Genomic DNA, 27,923 nt, shown 5'->3' with positions numbered 1-27,923 from the left:
TCCATTCCAAGATTGCTTTTTACTTTCAACTCAATTGGAAGCTTGAATTTTATACAACACTTTATACCCAATGACATTACATGAATTACTATTGCAGAATACAGCATCAACTGAACCCCGAGGGTTCCCCAGGAGATCCTCATCAGATTGCTTGCCCTGTATGAGTACTGTGTGATAGGCCTATTGCAAGAGCTGCACACGAGAAGAAAAATATAGCCTTACAGGTCTTACACACATCTGTAGCCAAGACCATGTGGCAAGGTGCCCAGGACCAACCTTGGCTTGGAGAGAGGTTCCTGCGAGAAGGGGTGTCTGGGAGCGGTGAAAGAAACAACTCAAAGACATGATGGGGTGCAAGCTGACAGCCTTGTAGTCTGCTGGAGATGGCTCCCTAGACAGCTTTCTGCAGATAGCTCTTGGCTTTGCAGTCTGATTAGATAGCTTTCTGCTCAAGGCAGCTCTTTGGCTTGAGACAGCTGTCTATTCTTGAGACATCTTTCTCTTGCTAGGAAAAAAAAATCCAAAAGCTCTCTGGATAGCTCATGGGTTTTCTGACCAGAGTCAGAGAAGCTGCTATAAAATATTCTTGGATTTTCTAAAAGAAAAAAAAAACCAACTAAAATAGCAATGTTCATTTCATTCTCTAAGCAGTTCTCTGTGAGTAGCTACTAGAAAAAAAAAATCTAAAACAAAGTAGAGACTAGTACTCCGCTCTACAGAGATCTCCAGACAGCGCATCCAGGTAGCTCAGCTCTTGCAGACCAAAGCCCAGTCTTTTCTTTACATATCAACTCAGTCACTTACTCTAGATTCCCTTTTGATTAACCCATGAATCAGCATTCCATGACTCTAGCCTCTTGATTCTTAAGAAAAGACATCAGGTACTTTTTTTTTTAAACATGTCAAATGAATTCAGAGACCTGCCTGTCTTTCTTAGCATAGACAACAAGCTAGCTAGGTGGGATCCCCACCACCCCTGGGTCTAAACTAGTTCTGTCCCAGGCTGATCTTGAACTCAGAACTCTGCCTGCCTATGTAAGCACAAATAATAAACTTAGCTGAGTGGGATCTTGCCTTGTTATCACCACTCCCTAAGTCTCTTTATCTCTTTATCTCCTTCAGTAGTATCTTTCTGACAATCTGGCTCATAGTGCAGCTGCTTTTGTTCTTTTAGGTCCGTGAATCTCCTTATACAATTCATATTGTATCTTTATATTTTACATAGCTGAGAAATTATATATTCTTGAACTTATGTTTTAAGAGTTCTTTCCCACAGTCTTAAGGGCTGTCCTGGCAGAGAGGATATTCCCCAAAAACCTAGGCAGAGAGAATATTTCCTGAGGGAGGAACATGAAGTTTATACAAGCAACCCTCATTCCCAGCTGGCTCTGCTCCAGGGGTAGGAAACCTCATGCAGTCATGACCATGCAGAACTCTGCAGCAATGGCCAGAAAGGTGGTTTAGATGTCCCATCAGGTTCAAGTAGAGAATCTTTTTATTCTAAATGAAATGTTACAAAGATTTCTACCTCTTTCTTAGTCTTTTGCTCCACTTGAAAGAATAGCATCAGGCTCTAATAAACAAATGTCAGAAGTGGACAGGTAACTCTGAGATCTGATGAGGTCCAGAGTCAACAGTTACATGAGAATGGTCTCAAGGACTGTGCTAGAATCTGGGGTCTTGTTTTCAATTGCATCACATCTAGACATTTCATTACCTAATAAAACCCTTTGACCATTTTATTTCCTAAAAAGCTTGGTGATCTTTGTATAGTTCCCATTGGAGCTCCTGTGACTTAAGGCAGGAAACACACTTGACCAAAACGCTGTCTTCAGCAACTATATCTACACTTGAATTTTTAATCCAATGATACGGATGTGAGGTAGACACCATTATCAACATTTTACAGCTGAGAATCCTGGAGCTCTAGTTTGCCTTGAGGGCAGGTGGTAAAGCCAGCTGGGTTCTTCCTCCTTGGTACCCAGCCTCCTCAGGCTGAAGATGTCTCCAGAGCTCTTACATCACTGCTCTGTGTCTTCTCCAATATCCAGTCCATGTACTCAGAAACTTTGGTGTAGACTCCTGGTTGGTCCTTGCGGGCGCAGCCTTCACCCCAGCTGGTGATACCCACCAACTGCCACCGTCCACTGTGTTTACAGACTAAGGGGCCACCGGAATCTCCCTGGGTTATAGAGGGTAGAGAAATACAAAGGTAGAGAGGTGTAATGGTGATGATTCAAATAAGGAGCCCCCTGCTCATAGACAGATGTCTTTATTTGCAGTCACACTTTACACACAACCACGGAGCCTCTCAATTTCTGTGCATCCTATTAGCCATGAAAAAAAAATAAGTGAATGGTTACAAGGCCAATTTATTCCCTCTCCCATTCTCAGATAAACCCAACAGACTTAGCATCTTTACTCCAAGTTCAAATAAATCTACTTTTCTTGTATTTTAGCATGACCATGGCATGTAAAATTGTCCTTAAATTTGGCATGTCCCTGTCCTCACTGTGATGTACCTGTCACAGAAATACATATTCTAGCATAACTATTATAAGTAACATATGTTATGCACTATGTGTGTTTAATTTGTTAAAGGCTATTTATATAGTCTTCAAATCGTTTAACTCTGGAACTTCAGAACCGAAACTAATGAAATATAACTTTGAAAATTCGTTTTTGAATGAACTGTCTTCATGGAACTATTGTGTATTTTTTTTTCCCCATTACCTTACAAGCGTCTGTTCCGCCTTCTTTGTAGCCAGCACAGATCATCTGCTTGTTTATAACATAATCTCTGTATTTTTTCTGGCATTCTTCATTTGGTACCAAAGGAATAGTAGCCTTTTGTAGGATATTTTGCGTTTCACCTATGAAGCAATTGAGAAGTGCCTTTAAGGAGAGGAAGTTCAATAAAAAGGGCAGAGGGAAAGGGAGGGAGAACGGAAGCAAGAGGTGGAGGGAGAAGAGAGACTGGGAGAGGGAGAAGGAGAAGGGGAAGAAGGAGATGAAGAAGCAGTGATCTGTGCTGCATTCCTTCTAGTGAAGTATTTCAGACTCCCTATCACCCAAGCTACTGCACACTTGGTTTCTATGATCTCAGGCATCCTCCTATACCAACCAATGCCCCCCTCAAAAACAATGTTGTCTCATACATTTGTACCTTTAAAACAGAGGATGTTCTTGCCTTTCATTGTTTTAGAAATTCAAATTATAATAAAATGTACAATTTATGAGAATACATCCAAACATCTGACAGCAGAGAAGTATTTTGTTCCACAACAAATGATACATTTACAGATAACTTAATTTCTACCCATGTCTATATTTCTCAAATGTTTGTATGTATGTTTGTATGTATGTATGTATGTATGTATGTATGTATGTATGTATATGCATGTGTATATGTGTGTGTCCACATATATGTAGCCAAGTAAATACAGTGGAAAATGGGAACTAATTGAATACAGTACTGACTGGTTCTGGAAATATAAAGAAGACATAGCCAGTCATCTCCTTTTTAAAAGAAAAAATCACTCAAATATGTCTAATGGTGGTTATCTGGCACTCAGTCTAGAAAGAAAGCATTCTTATTTCTAGAAAAATAGCTCATCTCAACACACAGGGGTCTTGAGTCCAGAGCCATACAATCGAGGCATCCATAAACTCAGCGGAAGGGAAAGCGAAAAACTCGCCTCTATATTCTCAACCTTTCAAATAGAGCTGCACACTCCCTTCAGTTTTAAGTTCAGATAACTAATGCAGGAATGTGATATTGTTAGCAGCACTGTAGTGTAAGGGTCACAGATACTTTGAATTGTAGTTATGACAGAAAGGAAAATGTTGTTTATGCCCATAACTACTTCAGCATTATGGTAGATTTTAAAACAATTTGCTACTGAGTACATTAATAAACAAATATGCTTATCACTATGTAAAATTCTGTTAACAAACGTTGGCATCTGTACTGCAATCTACTTTTCTCTCTTTATGAATCTATGTATTTTACATAAGGATTTAATGGCATAATTAGAGGAAATGTCAGATTTTTTACAAGAAGGCATTTAAATAAATATTAAGAACTGTTCTTCAAGAGAGATGCTGGCACCTTGGCTATTGATACTAAGGGAGAACTTAGCAAACAGGGACACAGTGAGTACTGAGGACCAGATGGGATTCAGTGGACTTGATAATATCATAGGGCCACAGTCCTTAATGCAGAGTCATAAAAATAATCTCTATTATGAATAATATTCTTAAAGGATTAGCTCATTGATGTTTAATGCAAAAAAATTCACATTCTTGGGAATCAGAGGACCAATACTTTGGAATGAACAGAAAGGTCATGGGTAAGGCTTGTTGAGTGGATCTACTCTCTGTACTTTAGCATGTAAGACAGGAACATTTCACATGCCATACTGTACCTTGTTCCTTCGTGTAGCCCCATCCAGTCACCCAACAGTTGGTATAAATTGTATTTGCGTCAGCTTTGGAAGGCAGGCATATTGGTTTTTGGAATTCTGAAAGAAAATTTCATGAATAGATTTGGACTAATTAAAACCATAGATGGGAACTTGAAAAATTAGTATCTATCTTTTTCTCTTATTCTTTTGATACAAAGCAACAGAGCAAGAATGACCCATCTGGGACTACTTGGGAGGAGCAGGGAGAACTGCAGGAGTGGAAATGACAAGAGAGGGTGAAGGGTGTGAATACAATTACATCATACTATGCATATGTATGAAATATAATGAAACCCATTGCTAAAACTAAAAAGAACGACCCTCCAGCTTTCTGAGCAATTTCTAAAACCCACAATTCAAGACAATTCTCACATTCTGTATGGCATTTTGGAATGAAATCTCCATGGGGAAGAGGGACTCTTCAACCAAAATTTATTGGCAAACATATGTCTACTTTCTTATGTCTTGTTTAATATACACTGTAGCAGAATTCAGAAACAGAGCAAAAATATCCACACTCTCCCAGGGCTTTATTTGAATACGTTGCTTAATTATTGCAGGGAAGCAACATGGAGATTAGCACACATGCAGCAGATATTAGAGGTGGAAGGAGGAAAGCCAAGCTGTCTAAGGTCTCATGATTGTTCACAGACACTTGCAGGTAATGGTGTTGGCAGACATTCCATTCCTGTGGAGTGATGTGCCTCCAAAGCAGCTCCATGCTCCGTGTCCCTCCATTGTTAACCAGGGTATTCTTGGGCACTAACATCTAGTCCCGTTCACTTTCATATGGTTGTATATTCCTAAGCCATAGTCATTCTGCCAATCTTGTCAAAAGATGCCCAATGTCCCCAGATGTCAAAATCTTTCCTAGACCAATACCATATACTCAGTTGCATGCCACTCTGAGAAAATAATGAAGCTTTTTTGCCCCTCAGATAGCAGTGAATGTATGGGAGGACACAGGATTTCTACTGCCCAGGTGGCTTCATCTCTCCCTCAGCCTCACCAACCAGGACACAAAGACAATTGCTGCAGATCTCTCTTCTCACGCAAACTGAAGTGGAAATTGATACCAATACCATTGAGTTGTGCAGTTTCCTCTTAAATATGCTGCATACCAGTATAATTCAGGGGCGTCTGAAGCTTTATTAAGGCAATATCGTGATGGCCTTCTGAGACTTTGTATTCCTGATGAATAATAAGCTCCTTTATTCTCGAGGAAGGCGTTTCTTTCGTAATCTCGGACAGACTAAGAATTCCACCATATATACGCCACACATCTGGATAGGGAATCCTAGGGGGAAACAAAGTAACGCTGGCATCCTTCCTCACTCCTTTTTCTTAGCACATTTTCTTGAAGGGGTGGAGGGAAAAGAAAGACAACATTCCATATGACCTAGTCACTTTTTTCTGGCAAGGCAACCTGTCATTGCTTACAGCAGTCGTATTGGACTTTGAAGATTTAGTTTTTAATAAAACTTTTTTCCATTGAAGACTCCCTTTTGCCTGAAAAGATTTTTTTTTATGTTTCTGTGTGTGACTATATGAAGCAGGTACATGTATTAAACATTTACTGATAATATATTATAAAGAAATTTACTGCAAGACAATTTTTGATGTATGGAGAATTTTTACCACTTATTAGAAAATGCTCATATAATAGAATAATGGGCTTGTTTATTTCCACATAAATAATTAAAACATGTCTAAGTATTTCATACTAAAAGACAAAGAACAACCTCAATGATTTTAGGAGTTCCTTAATATTTTACTTTTATAACTGATAAAGCTGAGAACCACCACTTCGCATAAATGTGGAGAACCAAATGCTCGTCTTAGATTAAGGACCATTTAGAAAGTTTTGGAAACTCTAATATCCAAGCCCAAGTTCATTCAATGAGTTTTTATGAAACTCAACTAACCAGCTGGAGCAACACTGAAAATCAAAGTTTAACACTGTGCAATCCAAACACACACTGTGCCAAGAGACATCTTAATGTTTTTGTTGTTGTTGTTGAAACTAAACTGTTATGTTCCTGTAAGAGCAGAAATCCTAAGGCCCACATACCACACACACCAGTTTCACATTATTCAAGAATCCTCAGTCTGATTGGGTTTAGGGTACCATCTGCTGGTACTACGCAGCCTGGCGATATGCACAGTGCTCGGTAAGCGTGATGTTGTGTGTCAGGAACAAAGGCTGCCGAGGAGTCCTCAGACACAGCACAGGAGAGGGCTCTCAGAATGCCTCGGGTTTGTCATACATTTTATTGTGGATTCATTTTTATCAGTGTCCCCTTCAGGGACCCTTTACTGTTGCTAAAATCTTGGAAGACGCTCATATTCTGTTGCACTGTGTTCATAAAGGATTACAGTTCACAGTATAATCGCTGTGGCTGAAAACACTCAAGACATACTTAGAAATTACTTTATGTTTATTTCAAGAAAGAATACAGGAGTGCTTCTGTGCCTTTTGAGGAAGCTTTGGGAGAATCAGGTTCAGTCTACCAAACCCAAAAACAGTTGCTCTCATTATCCGAGCCATCATGTAGCTGTACTGATTAAAATAAGCCCCAGTAGGAACTAAAGGTATTTTGTTGCTTAAAAATCTATCGACCTATCCTTTGAATTTTAAATTAACCACGTAAAGGATATACAGGCTAAATTTAAAATTATAATATTTTCTAGGGAAGAACTTTGAAACTTTTCTTGTCCTAAAAACAAATATCTCAGGGCCAAGGAGATGGCAGAGTGGGCAAAGGGCTTGCTTCTCAAACCTGAGGATTCAAGTTCAGATCCCCAACACAGAACTAGGGCTAAGGATGTACCAGGAGACAGAGACAGGCAGATCCCTATCTGTCTAGTCAAAAAGGTTAGCACTAGGTTCAGTGAATTACCCTATCTCAACAAATAAGATGAACAAGCAGTACAAGTAGATACCCGAGATTAACCTCTACATGTACACACACACACACACACACACACACATTGGTATAATAAGATGACCCTAAAACTTACCCATCAAAGCAATGGGCAGCTGTCAGTATCCATTGGCGACCAATGATGGACCCTCCACACAAATGGGTCTGAGATACCAGCTTCACTTGCAGGCTGACCTGCCATGGCCACTCCCCTAAAGAGGAGTTTGTTCCTCCCACAATACGTGCATTTATTTTTGTTGTACAGTCTGAAAAGTGTTGAGATGTGGCAGGATTAGACACAGATCAGCATTCTTTCCCTTTATCCAAGGAAACTTAGTTAGGGTTTCACGGCTGTGAACAGACACCATGACCAAGGACAAGTTTTAATTGGGGCTGGCTTACAGGTTTCAGAGGTTTAGTCCATTATCATCAAGGTGGGAACATGGCAGCATGCAGGCAGGCTTGGTTCAGGAGGAGCTGAGAATTCTACACCTTAATCTGAAGGCTGCTAGCAGAATACTGACTTCCAGGCAGCTAGGATGAGGGTCTTAAAGCCCATACCCACAGTGACACACCTACTCCAACAGGGTCACACCTTCTAATAGTGCCACTCCCATATACAAACCATAACAGAAACCATATAAACAATCCCATCACGTAAGACCAAGACATTAATCACAACAGCCAAGCCAGCCATGCAGTTCCGTAACAAACGAACTTCACTCACCAGAGCTGTCCACAAGTTTACACAATCTCAGAGAATAACCGGAGCTCCCCTGCACGCCATAGGTGATGCTAGTTGGGGAGCCATCTGTGGATAACCTTAAGGAACATTTACACCTGGAAATAAATGAACAGTATAAAATTAAACCCACACACAGGGAGAAAACTAGAAAACAATTACCTTGCTGATCATCAAAGAAAGGTTTCCTTACCCCTCCTCCTTGCAGTCTTGGGGGAGTAAGGAGTAAGTAAAAAACTGGCAGCGAATTGTCTTTGTACAAGTCTCTCGGCAGACATCTGCTCCTTGCACGAAGGTCACATTCAGTTCTTCCCCTTCAAAGTCAACTCCAGAGTAAATTTTGGAATGGCAGGGTTCTGCACCATACACAAATATCAAAGGATATATAACAAGTCAGGAAACGAGTCACATTGGCAAAGTTTCTAGAGTCCTGAGAACCATTTCATTAACTCTTAGAGGACCCCAAGATGTGCTGCACCATGTGGCTGTTAGTGTTTGTCAACTTGATACAAAATAGAGTCACCTGAAAAGATGGAACATCAGCCGGAGAATCGTCTCCCTCAGACTAACTTATAGGCATGTCTGTGGGATGTTCTTTGGATTAATGATGGATGGAAGAGGGTCCATCTAACCGGGGCAGTGTCAATTCTGGGCAGGTAGCATGAATATATTTATGGATATATATATTCACAGAAGCAAGCTACAAAGCAACATTTCTCCATGGTCTCTGCCCAATTCCTGCCTCTGCTTCTGCTTGAGTTTCTAGCCTGACTTCCCTCAGGAATCAGCTATGACTGGGACATGTGAACAAAACAAACCCCTTTCTCTCCCAACTTGCTTTTGGTCATGGTATTTATCAAGTAACCAAGAGCCAAACCCGGACACATGCCATGTGCCACCAAGATTTACATTACCAGGGCGAGCTTTTCTGCAGGTGAGGAGACTATGTCCAGATATAGCGTTTTCTTGAGGAATAGGGGGGCTTGGTCTTCCACTTTTAGACGTCTTAAGAAAACAAACATTTCTATTAAAAATAAATGAGAAAGAAGAAGAAGAAGACAGCATTAGAAGCACTAGACAGACCTTTCTTTCTTTCTTTCTTTCTTTCTTTCTTTCTTTCTTTCTTTCTCTCTCTCTCTCTCTCTCTCTCTCTCTCTCTCTCTCTCTCTCTCTCTCTCTCTCTCCCTCCCTCCCTCCCTCCCTCCCTCCCTCCTTCCCTCCCTCCCTCCTTCCTTCCTTCCTTCCTTCCTTCCTTCCTTCCTTCCTTCCTTCCTTCCTCCCTCCCTTCCTTCCTTTCTCTCTCTCTAAGCAACTCCATAAATGGTATTCTTCTGAAAAAATTATTTTCAGTCAGTCACACTGCAAGACTCCAAAATATCACAGGACTTAAATGCAAGTAGAGTCACCTCTCCCTCTGGCAAAAAACACCTAGTAGGTACAGACATCCAGAAAAGAGGACAGAGGATTAAAGTCCACCTTCTAATTAGAAAAAGGAAAAAGAGAAGGCATCAAAAGACTGTTGGTTTGGATTTATGCTACCCATGGTATTATGTCCACACACATCCTTCTGCAGGCCCCACAGCGTACATAAAGGAAATGCTGTGTAAAGATGAAGAGGTCAGACTAGACCCTAGATCTGGATAAGCAGGGCTCTGGTTTCTCACAAGATTAAAGAACAGTTTGCATGAGCAGCTGTAACCCAAGCCAATCCCAAACCTTAATGCCAGTGAGAATGAATCCTGCTCCCTTTTGCCTCTGCCGCTGTGGTTTGACTAAATAGTATGCTTGTTTTATGGAAGGGAAGAATCTGCTAATCTGTGAAGTAACCTGCACCTGGCTGAAAAGCATCGGTTAAACCACAGGCTCCAGCGCTGTTAGGGCAACCAGCAAGACCCTCGCAAGGAACGTAAAGGGTTAGAAGGTGGCACATGTTGCTCACACTCACCTCTGTGATTCTGTCTCCCATTCATTCGTGTAGAATGTGAAGAAAAGGCAGTTGGGATGGAAGGTGCAGATGGTGCGACACACAAAGGCATCGGGGGTGATGACCTGGCTTACATTCAGGTCTGCAAAGGCAGAGTGCTGGAAAATATCCATGGGGCAACCTGTGAACTCAGCGGTGAACATTCCTCAGTGACACAATGCCCGAGTTTGCTTGTGTTTGTTTCAACATAGTAACTAAAGTGATTATGACAATTGATATTGGCGGGAATCAGCACCCTGAGTTAAAAACTGCCCGTTGAGAGACTGAGGCAGCATGCACTGGGGCTGCACTGGTCTGCAAGAGGTTCCCCTGGGTATAGCTTCCACTTGACTGTTTTTAATGGGGATTCCTGAGTGTGCGGACGTGTGTGTAGCTCTCTGAATCTTGTGCCTTCTCTCGTTTGTTTCTTCATTTTGTTCAAGTTCAATGTGTTTGGTTTTGTTTTCTTGTTTTATTTTGCTTTGTTTTATTACTTAGAAGCCTGTTTCTTTTCTAATGATAGAAAAGGAGGGGAGGGGCTGTGGGAGGAGTAATGGGAGTGGAAACCGGGATCAGGATATATTTGTGTGTGTGTGTGTGTGTGTGTGTGTGTGTGTGTGAGAGAGAGAGAGAGAGAGAGAGAGAGAGAGAGAGAGAATTCATTTTCAATAAGAGGGGGAAAGCCTGTTAACTTATCTCAGAATTTGTAGTTTGTTCTTTGCTAAAAAAAGTAAAAGTTGTTCTCCTGGGAAAGACAGCAACTGGGTGCTGTAGAATAAGCAGCACTGTCATTTCTAATAGGACATTAGATGACTCGAGTTTCCCTTGTATTATGACTAAGCCTTGGGAACATGCTGTTTCATGTTTTGTTTCTGAGTATTGTAAGAAGTATTTTAATGAAAAGACATTAACATAAATTCCGAAGGGCTAACAAACATGCCCTTCGATGAGAACAGAAAATCTTCATTTTCATCCCCCCTTATATCATTTTATTTCTCATCTATTTTTTATTTATGCTACTTACATGAGTTGCTCAATTCGATAGCATGTAAGAATCAATTTGATTCCATATTAATAAAATGGACGCTTAAGAATAATGGTAGGCCAGTCAAACTCAAGACAGTTGGATCAAGAGAGCTCACGTCCCACTTGTGTAGCCTAGGAAGCTGATTCTACCACTTGAATTAAAAAAAAATCATGAAGAGCCTTGCTACTGGAAGTGAATGTACAGGTAACCATGCCAACCTACAACTGTATCTCCAAGACATCCCTGGCACGTCACTTTACAACTTTCCTGGGACATTTGTAGTTGAAAAGGAGTTCACCACCATGTGACAAAGTCAACTTTCTTTCTGGACCACTGAAGATGTTAGGGACTTCAAAAATTATTTTCTACAAAGTCCTACCTTTCTAAAACAACCCTATGGGATTGTGTACTGACCCATTCCCTAATGACAGCCTTTCAGAACAGAAGAGACTTTGCCAAACACCAAGGTAGTCTTCTCAACTCCTGTTCAAGTTGAATATATTTAACATCTTCCTTTACTGGTTTCTAAATTTTCCATTACTTCTAAGAATTCCGTCAAGATGGTTGCCCTAGTTGGCTATACTCCAGCTTCCTATTGTTCCACACAAAATGCAGAATCTGACCCAGGCAAGATGAGCATCTAGCTTTCCAAAGACATTTTCCACTCCAACATTAGGTTGTTAACTATATGACCTGGCTGGTTTTATGTCAACTTAACAGAAGCTTAGAGTCATCAGAGAAGAGGGAGCATCAATTGAGAAAATGCTTCCATAGGATCCAGCTGTAGGCAAGCCTATAGGGCATTTTCTTAATTAGTGATCAGAGTGGGGCCCAATCCATGGTAGGTGGTGCCATCCATGGGCTGGTGGTCCTGGGTTCTATAAGAAAGCAGGCTGAGCAAGCCATGATGACCAAGGCAGTAAGCAGCATTCCTTCACCCCCTTTGCATTAGCTCCTGCTTCCATGTTCTTGTCCTGTTTGAGGTCCCACCCTCCTGGACTTTCTTCACTGTTATCTAGAAGTATAAACTGAACTAAACCTTGCCTCCCTGAGTTGCTTTGGTTATGGTGTTTCATCACAACAACAATAACCCTAAGTGGGTCACTCTGTTAATTAAAAGTGTTACAGAATGTTAGTGAGGCTGGGAGAATACAAGTGCCCAGAATCCATCTTGTTTGTTTGTTTGTTTTCAATATAGGCTTTCTCTGTGTAGCCCTGGCTGTTCTGGAATTCATTCTGTAGACCAGGCTAGCCTTGAACTCAGCTTTTACCTCCTGAACAATGGGATTAAAGGCAAATGTCACCACCAGCCTACATTCATCTTTTTTTATAACTATGTTAAATACTAGTAAAATGAGTCAAGTCACTTTTTTTAATCCCTAGAAATTAACCAAAGGGACACACAATTGTGACTAATCCTGAGATAGAAACAAATGGCTGACCTTCAGCAAGAGCTGTGTGGGGTTGAACTGCCTTATATTTGTGCCCCTTTCTCAGATCCATAGAGACCTGGAAAACAGCCCCATGGATGTGCTGAAGATCAACATGTCAGAATGGTTGGAGCACCTCCAAAGCCACTGTTCCTCGTTCCCAGACAACAATCATCACTCGGTTTGTCTAGAAGCTCCCTAGAAAATTCCGCTCACAGGGCTTAAGTTTATCAGACCTGACTCCTGTATTGCCTAGTGTTTCCAGCCCTTTCCTTGAGAGCATGTGTCTGCAGAAAGAGGAAGAAGGAAGAAAGGAGGGAGAAAGACAGAAGAGAGTCAGGGAGGGGGAGGAGGAGGGGATGGGGAGAGGGAAAGGGGGAGGGGGAGAGAGAGGGGAGGGAGAGGGAGAGGGAGAGGGAGAGGGAGAAGGAGACAGGGTACAAAGGAGGAGGGAGAGGAGGGGGAAAAGAGAGAGGGGAAGGTGGGGAGAAGCAATGGATCTTGGTGTTAATGGGACATGACATCTGCCTCCTAAGATGAAAATACAGATCAGGGCAAATGCTAAACCAACAACAGGAGAAGAGGAGTCCTTTTAATTAGAATTGTAAATAGTATTGATCCATTAACAGGGCAACTATGATTATCTCCAAAGCTTTCAAAGTCCATGCCTAAACTCTGAAAACAAGCCTTTAACCAATGTTGTGATTATAAAAAGATATAGAAATATTAAGATATGTTCTATGGGGGTATGGTGACGTGTGGGGAAGGGGATATCTCCGCAGGTCCATGCCAAGGCAGCCTTTCCCCCTGAGGGACCAGCCACACGAAGGTATAGAAGGTATAGAATAGAGTTTATTCAGGGCATGGGGAGAGGAGTTAAGTGAGTAGCCGAGGCAGAGAAAGGCAGAGAGAGGGAGAGAGTAGAGAAGTAGAGTCTGGCCATGAGCATGTGGAGAGAGGAGAGAAGGGAATAGGGAGAGAGGGGGAGAGCCCAAGAGGGTAAGAGAGGAAGGAGCCTGCCTGGCTGTTGCCAGGTAACTGAGGGGGTGGAGTTTAGATAGAACGCTAACAGACCTCACTTGTTGAGGCTGTGGACAGCACTTGAGGCAGAACAAAACCTTGTCTTTAAACCTGCGTTTAAAACACCCTTGCAGCAGTGTGCTGTTCTGGCTGGAGTGTGCTTTGCCTGCAGCAAAAATCCTGGTGACCCTTGCTTCCCAAGGGGGCAGTATGGCCTAGTGCAAAGTCGTGAAGCTGCATTCCATGTGACTTGGGTAATACCTGTTCCTGCTCTCACTGGACTAGGTCAGTTACCCCACAAGGGCAGGTTGCTCTAAACCAAGGCTTCTGTTTGTTCTCTGTATCTTCCACACATGCACATTGACCTGTGATTTTCTACCACGCTAGAGCACAGCATAAGGTCCGGTGATGGTGAACACTATGATTAGAGGATATGTTTACTGTGCTTGGCTTGTAAAAACAAAATGTTCCTTTAAGCTCATATAAGCCATGAAGAAGTTGCTCTTACATTGAATGTACCCTGTCCATTGATGGACCACTTCCTGGTACAGCTGGGCAAAAAATAAAATTGCCTGAGTGTCACAAAATATGCCACGGCCTCAGCTATTCTTGCAAGGTAATGGAGCAAAGATTTAACAGGCTAGCTGCTAAGTTCCGATTTTGTGTGAAACGCTTGCTTGCTTGGACGACTGAGGCACCTGCTGGATGTATATTGCAAAATTAAGCCTTGCCCACACCCAAATAGGATATGAGTGAATTTGGCTTCCCAAAATTATCATGTTGTGGTTTCTGCCTTTATAGTCCTTTAGAAGATAAATATAATATATATTTATACATATATATATGTATATATACATATATACATACATACATACACACACACACACACACACACACATATATATATAATAACTAGGACCTTAGAGACTCTTTTCAGTTTGACCCTGGCTGATCTTTTTAATAAAAATTCTCTAATTTACTAAAATTACTAAAATACTTGAGTCAGAGTGACAGTGAACTGGTGGTGAATCTCTGAATGACCCCGGACCCACAGCAGTCCTTGCCAGATGTAGTCACCCCATCTTTAGCTTCCCAGTCTCCAGAATCATGAGCTAAATGAGGTCCTTTTTTTTTCTTTACATATTTCCTGATCCTCTGGCATCTGGTTGTGTCTGCAGGGCGCAGGTTAAGATAAGCGCAGTATACCAAACAGAACACAGTTGAATAAAGAACCCTATCTCCTGTAGACAAGCTTTCAAAAACTAGAAAATAAAAGGGGGTACTGAAACTAAAGAGTTAGCTTATTTAAGTTGTGTGAATGGCCCAGCATGGTGGGGATACGATCAGAAAATAAAAGACAAAAAGGAAAAGAGATAGGTTGTTTTTGTCTCCTTAGTCTTTCATAGAGCGGTCATATCCCAGAATTCAGAACCTAACACAGGGCCTGGTGCTGAGCCAGTCTTGAGTATTGGCACTGATTACTGTAAGTGAACTGGCTTCAGTAAACCTCATCCCTGGCACCTTGATGTCCTAAACTCGAAGGCAATTGTCTGGATAATTCAATTAGAGCTCCCTCTGTGTCTGAAGCTATAGGGCTTTGTTGATTCCTGGCAATATGCTTACTTCGCTGGATACGGACACCATCGAATGGCCTTGTGGTTTTCTTTCTGATGGAGCTTCCTTTCCTAGTGATGCTGTTGTAGGCATGTCACAGTAAAACTAGAGGTTTGGGCAGCATAAATGTACGGCCTTCCCTAGAGATCACAAGGCCAAAGTAAGTCTTGCTGGGTGCCAGTCAAAGGCTGGCTTGCTTCTGTACCTCTGGAAAGGCAGGTAGGGAGACCTGTTCTGTGACCTTTTTAATCTCTGCAGACCACTGCTACCCTTTGCTTTTGGACTCTTCTTCCATCTTTAAAGGCAGCAATATAGACCGTTCAAGTCTTTCTACCTCTGACACTGACCCCTCTGTTTCTCTCTTTATCATATAAGAACCCTTGAGACTGGGCAGGGGCATATTCTGTTAATCCAAAATCATTCTGATTGCCAAGTATTTCTATGTAATCACATCTATAAAAAGGCATCATATTCCCAGGTCCCTGGGAATGGCATGTGGGTATTTCTGGGCACTCTTGTTTAGGGCATTGCAATCACAGTGGAATAATCGTCATCTAGTTACCTATCTCCGAAAGCGCACAGGACTTCAGTGAGAATCCAGACACCAGGTTGTCCACTGACTTTATGCTGGTGGGTGTTCCACTTGCACTGTGCTTCAGCAGGCAGTTCTTCCTGAATGTCAACCAAAGATGTTGTTATGCTTCCTTTGTTGGGGTGCACAAAGATGTGAGGATAATATTTGTTATTGAATTGATAACCACAGAGGGGTACAGTTGGGCATCATTAATCAACAGACGCTTTTCCCTTCTGCAAATGGAGTGGCAGACACCATTGTCTGACACTATGCCCATACACAGCCTATCAATTGACTACATGGAGTTTACTACCTTTGGGAGGAAATTACATTGAAATTAAGTATGTAAATAAGGAATAAAATAGGGACAGCGCTGGGGACTGCATGCCCCTTGCACCTTGACTGGAGGGAAGCAGATTTTTTTTTTCATGGAGGATGCTAATGCATCCCTGGAGTGTCCTCTCGGAACTGTGCCTCACTCACCGGTACTCTGGTCTGTAAAATGCACTTGTAGCATATGTGAAAAATTGGCAGTGAATATTATTTGTGCACAGTTTCTGGCATTCTTCAATATTGTCGGTCTTAGAGATATTAAAGTTGGACCCTCTCATATCAAGTCCTTTGTATATGTCTCGGTGGCAAGCTGAAAGGAAATACAGAGACATTCGACCAAACTTCTTTTTAGACACAAATAAACTGCTCTTCCCTCAGAGTCATTTTTGGAGGCTGGTATCCCATTTTGGTGACTTCCCTGGTAAGTACAGGAATTAAAATGTTTATTGCATGTCTAAATTATCAAACACTGCTGGACATCGCTCACCTCAGGTGTGTTTACCTGGCTCCAGCATTAAAAAACAGGTTATTTTGCTGTTTAAACTGCAAGGAGTATGCAACAATACAAAACAATGCAGTTCCATATGCAAGCTAGCAGAGGCACTGATAAGCAAGGAAGGCAACAACAACAACAGGGGTCCTGATAGTGTGTGCCAGAGGCACAAAGTATTTGACAAATGGCGAACCTTTGACTTCTGGGTCAAAAACAAAACAAAAAACACACAAAAAAAGCCCCAAACCAACAACCACCACCAACAATGCAAACAACCAAACAAAAACAAAAAAATCATGATCTGCATCAGTTTCTCTTCCTTCACCTATTCAGGTCTGATTGTTATTTGTGACTATTAGTCACAACACTGATGCCTGTGTCAAATCTTTTAACAGACTGTCTCAATTTATTTATACACACAGTGAAATCATTTCCCTTTTTGCTTTAAACCTTTCTTAAGTTCTATGACCACCACCACCACCACTGGCCACCACCACAGCCACAGCATCCTTCCTTGTCCTTTCTAGACTGGCTGGTTTGGAACTCCTGTGGTAACCATGGGAAACTCCTATAAATGTGAAAGGAGCAGGTAAAGTCTGTGGTCTGTAGTCTGAGGACCACATGTGAAGGACCAGTGGCTCAGACCCTTGGGAAAAGGGCAAAGCCATCCCTGGGGTCTCAGCAGTAGTGTTTAGGAGCAATTGACCAGTGTGTACAATGACCAGCAACTTCACCTTCTGCTCCAAGATGATTATAGACCAAGAGGAGAGACTGCCTGACGGCCCTCTGAGACTAGTTAACTCTTCCCCTGTGTAGGTAATAAGCATTCTGGGGGTTAGGGGTTCAGTGCTCATAACTCACACTATTCCAGCTTCCCTGCACATGGGTCTGTGTGTCTGTCCTTTCTTCCCTTAATGTTCTTACTCAGTTTTCCAGGACCCAAGCCATGCTGAATGTGGCAATCTCGAATTTCAGACCAGGCTGGCTTTGAACTTAAAATGTTCTTTGCCTCTGCTTCCCTGGTGCTGAGATGATAGCCATGTGCTAGCACACCAGTTTTTAAAGGTTTCTTCAATTCTATTTAAGCATCCTTTCACTGAAATTTATCTTATATATTGAAAATAGTTGATTCTTTTAACAGAAATTAAGCCAAATTAAGCTCTTAGGTTTTGTTTTAATTAGATACTTAGTTAAGCAAGCAGTGTGTGTGTGTGTGTGTTAGCACAAACAATATTCTATTGTACATAACCATAAGTTTCTAAGAATTGTGAAATTAATTAAACACAGGAGACACTATGCATATACAAACTAATAGAAAGGAGCTGAAGGGGTTTGCAACCCCATAGGAAGAACAACAATATCAACCAACCAGACCCCCCAGAGCTCCCAGGGACTAAATCACCAACCGAAGAGTACACATGGAGGGACCCATGGCTCTAGTGGCATATATAGCAGAGGATGGCCTTGTCAGGCGTCAATGGGAGGAGAGGCCCTTGGTCCTGTGAAGGCTGGATGCCCCAGTGTAGGAGAATGCCAGGGTGGGGAGGCGGGAGTGGGTGGGTGGGTGGGTGAGCAACCTAATAGAAGCAGAGAGAGGGGGGATGGGATAGGGGACTTGGGGTGGGGGAGGGAACCAGGAAAGGGGATAACATTTGAAATGTAAATAAAGAAACTATCCAATAAAAAAAAGGAAAGCATTATGTTAGGGTGTGGGGGTGCTAAACTCCCAGCAGTTTGCAGGGTAGGAAACTGTAAATTGTAAAAATGAGGTTCTTTTAAATTTGCTTCAGATAAGAAAAGAAATGAGCTGAGGGTTGGGATAAGGTAGAAACAAATAAAAATATTTTCTTAATGATTATCTGTACATTTAAAGCCCGCCTCTCAATAGTTTTTACTAAAACTGGTTCCTTGAGATCCCTTTTTAACTTGAAGATATTTCTTGAAAGTATTTGGAAGAAAATTACAAAGGAACTTTAAAGCCAAACTCAGCGAGGAAGATTAAGTTAGGGGGAGAAAAAGACAGCTAAGCAGCTTTGGGGAAGTCACAATGGTTCTATTTTTTAAAATTTTGTCGTTGGTCACTGTAATTAGACACAACACTTCATCAAGTAATATACAGCAAGTTAGTTTATGGGTTTGATCTTAAAGTATTTCACTTCAGGTTAAATATATGTACTTATATTTATTTATAGCTAAGCCATTGTCATCCTTCATTAATTGCCTAAAATTTAAATTGCAGACACTGAATGTTTATGTGGTGAGAGGGCTGTTATTACTGGAGCAAAATGAGAACATTTGAAATTTGAACCTACGGAATGAAGGACGTGAAAACAAAGCAATATAATCGAACTCACCACCTCTTTCTTTTTTAGCACTTTCACTTTCTAACAGTCCTTGTCATCTTATAAAAATGCCTTCTTTGTCGTAAGCCCTTAAGATGGTGTGAGAATTAAGATGGTGTGTTCTAAGACATCAGTTGCAACAGCAGTCACAGAGAAAGCTCTCTAACATCCTAGCGTTCACATGCCTTGTAAGAAATATGCTTAGCAAGACCGACAGAACTCAGTCTTTCAGTCTGGACCGAGTGGCAAACAATAAGATTTCTTAAACCAGCATTTCTCAACCTGTGGGTCACAACCCATTTTGGAGGGGTTGAAAGACCCTTTCACAGGGGTCATCTAAGACCATTGGAAAACACAAATATTTACAACTATGATTTATAAGAGTAGCAAAATTACAGTTATGAAGTGGCGATGAAAAGTGTATGGCTGGAAACCACCACCACAAGAGAATCTGTATTAAAGAGCTGCAGCAGTAGGAAGGTTGAGAACCACAGTCTGAATCCCTTATCAATGGCCCCCGTCCGTGGTGGCCAGAATGTTTTCTGCTGTGTCTGACTGCACCAACTCTGAGCATTACCGTGGAGTACCATTTCCCCCAATTTTAACAATCTAAACTGTCTCCAGACATTTTCAGCTGTTCTTTGACATGGAAAGGGCAAAGTCAGTTCTGGGGGTGACCACCAATTACCCCAAAGTTCACTTTTGGATGAGATGTCCCCTGAGTCTTATCTAAAAAGTCTGTTGTGGAAACAGGGAAGGTCTATTATCTGGATGCACATTCATTTCCCACAAATCTTACATTGTGTGTGAATACCATAGATAATAGAGGCCCGTTAAGGCTGAGCATTATAACTGATAAAGATGTGAACATTATCAAGGTGAAAGGACCCCCTTCTTACAGCCATGATGCTACCTCAGCTCTGTTATCTTTCTTGGTTTTCTCGTCTAAAAGTCCATCATAGTATAGACTTGCAGCAAAAGCTACTCTGAGTTTGAGTGTTATTAACTCAAATTTAGTTAAAAAATCCACATCTTACCACTCATTTGATGGCCACACTGCTTTAAAGAATGACCAGAAATGGCCCCTGTCCGGTGTATTCTTGGCAAAGTCCCTGTAATGCTCTCTTTCATGAAGCAACCAAACCTGTTTTTAAAAAAAAATCACATTTTAAAAGGGGAATAGAACAAACACATTAAGAAATTATGCAGTATTTTGTACATGTTAATAAATAAAGCCCGGGGTCAGGAAACTAATAACATGGCTTTGTCACTTGCTGAAGAGAACATTCTTGCGACAAGTTCGTGCTGTCTATAGCGTTGTTTTTCTTACTGTTCATGCTGCAAGTACGGAGAGCCAACCACACTGGAGGGTTGATGATTCTTTCCTCATTCTGAATGTCGCTGCCTCCTCTTTCCAAAGGATCATTGGTTTTGTTCTTAGTTTATGTGGTACTGAGCAGGAGAGCCTGGGCTTCAAATATGCCAATCAAATCCCAATAATTATCGCCAGCCTTTTCCTCCCCCCCCCCCATGCCACCCCAAGCTTTTACTTAGTTTACTTTGACAAAGGATCTTGTTAACTTACACAAGCTGACTTTAAACTTACGATTCTCCTGTCTGAAACAGCCACATTTTCTAAAATGGTGATTATTGTTATAAAGATTTTAATTTACTTTTAAAAACGGAATCAGCTATGAGTTAGGTCTGCATTTGATGTTCATCTGGTGTATTGATTCACGGTAGTTTCCATATAACGGGAGGCTTCTTCTGTCTTCAATATCAACGCTATGTTAACGTTGCTATTTATAAGAATCTTAGAACCTGATTCAAATTTTTTTTAAATGTAAATCTCACATACGGTCTGGGTTTTATTGTTTGGTTGTTTGGTTGGTTGGTTGGGTTTTTTGGTACAGATTAGCATGTAGGGGTCAGAGAATGAGTTTTGAAATTCTAATTCTTAAATTCACATAGTTGAAGATGAAAGGTATGTGTATGGAAAGAGAAGCAAAAATTTACATTTGGCTCTTGATCAAATGAAAGAAAATTAAGGTAAAATTTCCAACTATATTTTTAATAATTGTCCTTGCCAAAATTACCACCTAATAAAACACACACACACACACACACACACATACAGAGAGAGAGAGACAGAGAGAGACAGAGAGAGACAGAGAGAGACAGAGAGAGACACAGAGACACAGAGAGACAGAGAGACACACAGAGAGAGAGACAGAGAGAGAGAGAGTAAAAATGCATATTCTAAAAGTGTAAACTGGTTCACTACAGGTACTATTGAGACTTGCCTACTGGGTCTCAAATCTATTATCAACAAAATTCCTGGTTTATACTTTCTCAACTTTGCTCCCTATAAATATGGTAGCTAGTAAAGCAATTAAATATATTTCTTTATGCAGGTGAAATTGTCACCATCTATTAGAAAGCAATATATACGATTAAAATATAAATTTGATAGTGAAAGTATCAAGTGCATTGTGACGTTCCCCAGCTTCCTTTTCAAACGATTACTGTAACTGGATAGAAGTTCACTGAGTTGTACAGTCTCTGGGTCTGGTTAATATGGTTCTGTGATTGTTTTATTTGCAGCATTTATAATAAATTAATTAATACACAAATGAATAAAACAGAAAATATGTAATGCAATGCTATTATGCGCTGAAGAAAAATGAAATCACAAAAATTGTAGGAAAATGGATGGACTTAGAATGTTTAATATTAAGGGAAGCCATATAATCTCAGAAAGAAAAAAAAACCCTCAGATTCTCCCTCATATGCATAATCCAGCTAATAACATTTATATACATAACAGATGTACATGTGGGGACAGAATAACATGTTGAAAGTGAAGAAAGGCTAAGTATTGCAGTGTGAGGAAGGACTTTTTCTTGTCACATGCTCTGTCTTCAGGCCTTGACTGCAGCATCACTGCCTCCTACCACTGTGAACAAGTGCTGTGGCTGTTTAGACTCTGTCTCTGGGTTCAGTATTCTAGGTCTGCATTGGAAAGACCCAGCCTAGGAGCTTCTGATGCAAAGAGTCTTTGGACACTCTGAGAAACATCGCACTATTTTGGCATATAACTTGAAGCAGTTTAAGCAACATCTAACCTGGCAATGACAAACCGTCACATCTTACCGTTTATCTGTCTCTTTGGGTGGAGTCACAGCGAGAAAGCTGAACAGCAGGCACCTGGGGTGAAATGTGCACATCTTCTGACAGTACTGGGCATCTGGGGTGTAGATGGCAGCTAGATCCCCACCTCTGAAGAAGGTATTTTTATACAGTTGAGTCATACACCCTGTGATTTAAAAGTTGATTTGGGGGGAAAGTGTAACCATTTTAATAGAAATGCACCTGTTTTGACATTCCTTTTTTATTTATCCTAATGACTACCCAAAGATCCTACAACTTCACGGGTATGACAACTATCAAACAATACAGCATGCTATTTAAAGTCATCTTATAGACATTTATGCATAGAAGTTGACTCTTTTATTACCTATATAATAATTTTTACATAAATTATCTGCTAAAATACAGTATAATTTTTTTCTTCCTGCTGTCTAACGTGCTGTGAAAACATCTCACCTTAGAAATGGAAATACAGCATTTTTTCAAAATGCTTTTTAGGACAGCACTTGGAGGGCAACTTGAGGTCAGGACCATTAGTCGCATCTCTCTTTCCCCCCTTTTTTTCATGAAAGAAGTCAATAACTGAGTCCCAGAGTTCAGATGTGGCTAATATCACACAGTGAATAGATATCCTGGGACATAAACTCACTCTTTCTGACTCTCAATCCTGTCTGTCCCCTTTTTCTAACATGCAGTGTTGCATGTTGATGTTTAGCTAGCCTTATTTAAGCAAAATAATAAGTATTGAGTACTGATTTTCTATAGCTCATTTCTTGATAAAGAAAATGTATTTGCAGAAATGCACACTCAGACATTTTACAGAGCGGGGAGGGGAGGGAGGAGAGAGGAGAGAAGAAAGAGAAGAGGGGAGAGAGAAGAGAGAAGGAGAAGAGGAGAGAGAGGAGAGCGGAGAGGGGAGAGAGGGGAGACTCAGAGTCCTTAGGACACACAGCGCTGAGTGGTATGTCTCCATCAAATCCTTCCTCTCAGAGCTGAGAGATCCATCCCTGTGAAAGAGGAGACAGAGGAGTCTCAGAGCTAGAGGGGCCGGAGGACACCAAGAAAACAAGGTCCTCTGAACCAACTAAGTAAGACTCCTGTGAGCAAACAGAGACTGAAGCACCAGGGCCTACACAGATCTGCACAGGGTCCTCTACATATATTTTGTAGCCTTCAGCTGAGAGTTTTCATGGCACTCCTGAATGGGTCTCTGACTCTTGAGCCTTCTCTTGGGGGCTCCTCTCCTTCTGTTGACTTGCCTTGTCCAACTTTGCTGTGATGGTTTTTGCTTCATCTTATTATATTTTATGTTGTCCTGTATAGGCGTTGTCTCTTAGAAACCTTGTTCTTATCTAATGAGAGGCAGAAAGGGAGTGGATGGGGAGAAGATGGGAGCTGGGGAGGAACTGGGAGGAGTAGAGGGAGGGACAATATATAACCAGGATATATTGCATGAGAAAAGAATATTTTCAATAAATCAGAAAAAAAGGCTAATACCTTTCAAATCAAAAAAAATTAAAGTGAGCTAACTTGAAAATAAACTGAGATACATCGCTTCTGCTGACTCACGACTCCATCATGTGGGCATCCTGCACCCCACGTATCATTAGAGAGCTATCTTTAAATCCATTGAAAAGATTCTGTTCAAATCTTTGTACTTAGCTTTCCACCTTAGGCAGCCTGCCTGTTTTCACCAGTCAGGTTTTCATTAATTATGGCATACTCCAGTGGCAACATTGCCCACGCTGTCCTTACTTTTCAAGGAATGGCTGTCTAGACAACATGTCTTTTAATAAGCACTGAAGAGGTAAGGGTTTCTATGTTCTATCGATATGGGGATCCTGCCACTGAGACCAGTTTGGATGAACCAACCTAGCAATATTGTTTTTCTTCTTATCAGAGAGGTGTCACCATGCCTACCTCTTAAGTCAGGTTTATATTTGGAAAGAGCAGATATTCCTGGGTAAATTCTCCTAGGAATATATGTTCCCAAGTGTATACCTTAAGGTGTCCCATTTGCACAATGCACTGAATAGTAGGCCCAGTGGTGAGGGTAGCTATAAAGAGACTTGTTTTTTTTATGTGGTTAGCATCTCATAATTATCAAGCAGAGGCTCCCTTGCCATCCCATTGCACAGAGACGTACACAAACACAAACACAAACTGTGATCGGGTGATAGCCTGGAAGTTTCTATCCTGCAGTTGAATGTTGGTAAACTAACATGTGACTCAGGCAATGAAAAAGAGTGACTAGACACGTTCTAACTGTGGGACTGCTTATCCTCCTCAGTTGGTAACAGCAGCAATGATAACAAAGGTGGTGGTAATGCTATAACAACAGCATTATTTGTACAGAGTCTATTTAAACTAAACAACCTGTAATGGGGCCCTTCAGTTTTCAAATTGACCTCATGACCTCCACAAGATGCCCCTTCATCTCCACACATGCTCCACAGCACATGTGTATATGTGCACATGCGTGTGCAGACATAGATACAAAAATAGATAAATGCTAAAACATTTTAAACATTCAATGTCAGATATGAAAAGATAATTTGCCAAACGAGTGTAAGTAACTGTAAGTATATGAAAGCTGCTAACAGTGTGATGACCACCTTCCCTAGATAAGTGTAGAGACTGTCCTACATCAACGAAGCCTCTCTTTGCAGCAAATGGGCACTGTGATGGTTTGTATGTGTTCATCTCAGGGAGTGACACTATTAGAAGGTGTGGCCCTGTGGGAGTAGGTGTGGCCTTGTGGAGTAGGTGTGTCACTGTGGGTGTGGCCTATAAGACCCTCATCCTAACTGCCTGGAACTCAGTATTCTGCTAGCAGCCTTCAGATGAAGATGTAGAACTCTCAGCTCCTCCTGCACCATGCCTGCCCACTTAGAACAGTGAGTGTGAATAGGCATCTGTTACTTTGTAGCCTGGCATAGAGTCACCTTGCTGAATTGGCATCCAGATTTCCTCCTGAGGAACCATCTCCGAGTGGTGTCCACATGTTGATGGAGATGATACTTCTGCTGTTGATGCTCCAGCCAATCAGACAAGAGCCAGAACTGCGCACAGTGCTGGTACAATGACCTGACCAGAGCTAGTCTGTAACAGGCTTTTTCTCAGACTTAGAAAAAGGCTCCGATTTACTTTTGTCTCCAAGGCAACTTGAGGTGCTGGTCCTGCCTTGCTATTGTGCATCCTGAGATGAAGGCAGCAGCGAATAATGCAGTAAATCAATGCAGACACACTGTGCGCGGGTGCAATCATTGGGCAGTCTCTAAGTCCACCAGAAGCCATTCACTGGGCACATGGGTTTCTGAACTCTTAAACTCATTTATATTAAAGCCGCATTGTTTGATTTCCTTTCATTTGTGATCAAAGCCAGCACACAAATATTGATTGTTTCAAATTTAATCTTTGTTAACCTAGCTGTTTAAACCAGTGTTGTGAACCTGTACATTTTATTTTTTAACATACAACGTATTTAATATTGACATCTCATTTCTAAGAGATTGTATTGTTAATTCACTTCCACATGCTTGTGGGGAAAACCAAACAGAGAATGCCTGTCTAGAAGCTAATACCATAATGCATGCCATAAAGCCTTCAAAGGTATTCACACTCCTCTATCTAAAATCTTTATTTCCAAAAATTTAATCTATAGAAATAATTGAATATGTGCAGAGAATGTCTATACATATAAAATACCCATGAAGAAGAACAAATAACAGAAATGTTCATTTGCATTAACATTAGCTATAAATACCAAAGGTAAGTTAAAAATTATTTTTCATTAATGTTCATAATTCTTAATTAAAATTATTATTCATGAATAACACTTTATACAACAGAGAGATTCATGCGGGAAAAATATGAAGGACTAAAGAAAAAATTGGTGATCATTATTTTGTACTTTAGGACTATATAAAGTATTTGTTTTCAAGTATTATATGTATTCCCATGTCTCATTTTCCTGTCATGATCATGAATTTTATAGCCATGGCCCATGGCATCTCTGGTTATCACTATTTGTGTTTAGTTGGTTTGAACATGGCAGTAGTTATGGTACAGGGGAGCAGTTACAGATGATGGGCCAGATGTAGGGAGCAGAGAGGGATGGGAAAAAAGAGCTTACCTAGAGAAATGACTTCTACTTACAAGGACAAGCCTATCTTTGCCATATACTTGAGAGTCAAGAAAACAATCCTTGCGGGGTGTGGTGGCGCACGCCTTTAATTCCAGCACTAGGGAGGCAGAGGCAGGCGGATTTCTGAGTTCGAGGCCAGCCTGGTCTACAAAGTGAGTTCCAGGACAGCCAGGGCTACACACCGTGTCTCGAAAAACCAAAAAACCAAAAAACCAAAAAAAAAAAAAAAAAAAAAAAAAAAGAAAACAATCCTTGCGGTAAGTCAGCTTTGACTCAGAATACACCTGACATGTTATACCCAGGGAGATCTCCCTCTATAATGACTGTTGAGAGGGGCTGTTCAGGGTCATCCATGCTCATATCCTGAAAAGTAAAGGAATAAACAGGGAAAGAGCACTGACATCTAGTGTTGAAAGCTGTCCCACCAGACTGCCAAAGGGATACTATACTAGTGAGATCCAAAGCAGGTACTTTCAGTTTAGAAATGGCTCTGTATGTCTTATATGAAAAATACTGTATACTAATCAGATACTTGGATTAGACTCGAATCATTATGCAATATCTGATATTCTTTCCAATTTTCAGGTAGAGTTTTTATTTAGAAGGCTGATATTATAAAGACAAGCAGCTCTGTGGGGGTGGGAGAGGCTCTGTTATAGAGTAAACTCAAAACAGATGTTTCTGCTAACAGGTGCAGTGATGTCTCTAAGTTCCTTCCCCTGTTCATCTGTGTTTGGGGCAATGTATCTAAGGAGAAGTTCTTGCCTTGGAGTATCAACAGCTGCCTTTCCCCCCAAAGCTGTGTGGTTAAAGGCTTTCTCCAGGAGTGGTATAGTTTGCAAGACCATCCCTCTCTCATACACTATTAATTTGAACTCCTAAAGCTAATACTTACCACAGGAAACGGTAGCAAACAAGGAAACAAAATAACACACTCGGTTGAATAAAATCATCCTTTGAAAGAAAAAATATACATATAACTACTAGGTTGAGATCATGTTTGCCATGTATTTAATAGACAATTTAATTTAATGTGGACTTCACCTTTTTGATAAATGTCTAAGTTGCAAATCACAGCACATAATCACCAGGAGAAGGAAGATTTGGGTGTGGAATATTTTGTATATAGAAAATTAAAATATTTATCATGCTTCCCAAGATGCAAATTGAGACCTCTAGATTACTATTAGTGTGTATTAGTGTATTTATTGTTAATTTTGAAGATTTATTTCTAATAATTTTGTAAAGAGTTAATATAAATAATTAAACACTTATTAAATTTCTAGATTAATGCAAAATTATTATGAATAAGGACAATAATATCACCCACAACCTTCACAGAAACAACATCTTTGAAAAGAATCAAAAACTTATTCTTAAAATATTTTACATTAATATATTTGTATAGAAAGAAAAACAACTCCTTGTAGATTTTCTAAACACTCAGGAAATTAGTGCATTATACCAATGGGCTTTTGTTCATGCAGAAATAGTTATACTGAAAAAAAAAAACCCAAGACACAGGATATAACAAGACAGGTAGAAAGCAGCTACCTGGAAGGATGGTCACGTTGTGGTTCTGGAGGAGAGGGAGTCTTCACATGAAGATGGTCTTCAAGCCCTCTGAATATGGCACCGAGGGCGGTCTCTGCTTGGCTCCAGTGTTGACATTGGGCTTCTGGCATCAGTTTCAACTGT

General features: G+C 40.8%; 1 protein-coding gene across 1 annotated transcript; it reads right to left on the bottom strand.

Annotated features, from left to right (window-relative positions):
• On the bottom strand, positions 1–27,923 carry Klkb1 (kallikrein B1). The gene is made up of 15 exons (XM_021169470.3): positions 27,780–27,923; positions 27,121–27,179; positions 22,082–22,244; positions 19,966–20,072; positions 16,244–16,403; positions 15,749–15,858; positions 10,078–10,237; positions 9,047–9,156; positions 8,326–8,488; positions 8,118–8,230; positions 7,488–7,656; positions 5,588–5,763; positions 4,428–4,523; positions 2,734–2,873; positions 1–2,182 (listed from the first exon to the last, which is right to left on the bottom strand). The coding sequence occupies exons 1-15, from the start codon at positions 27,908–27,910 to the stop codon at positions 1,991–1,993; spliced, it is 2,049 nt and encodes a 682-aa protein (XP_021025129.1). The 5' UTR covers positions 27,911–27,923; the 3' UTR covers positions 1–1,990.

Source organism: Mus caroli, unplaced genomic scaffold (assembly GCF_978045245.1).
Source record: "Mus caroli unplaced genomic scaffold, Mus_caroli_1 scaffold_10, whole genome shotgun sequence".
In the NCBI taxonomy this organism is placed as follows: Eukaryota; Metazoa; Chordata; class Mammalia; order Rodentia; family Muridae; genus Mus; species Mus caroli.
The sequence above is the reverse complement of the archived record's forward strand: the minus strand, read 5'-3'. Positions and strand labels throughout refer to the sequence as shown.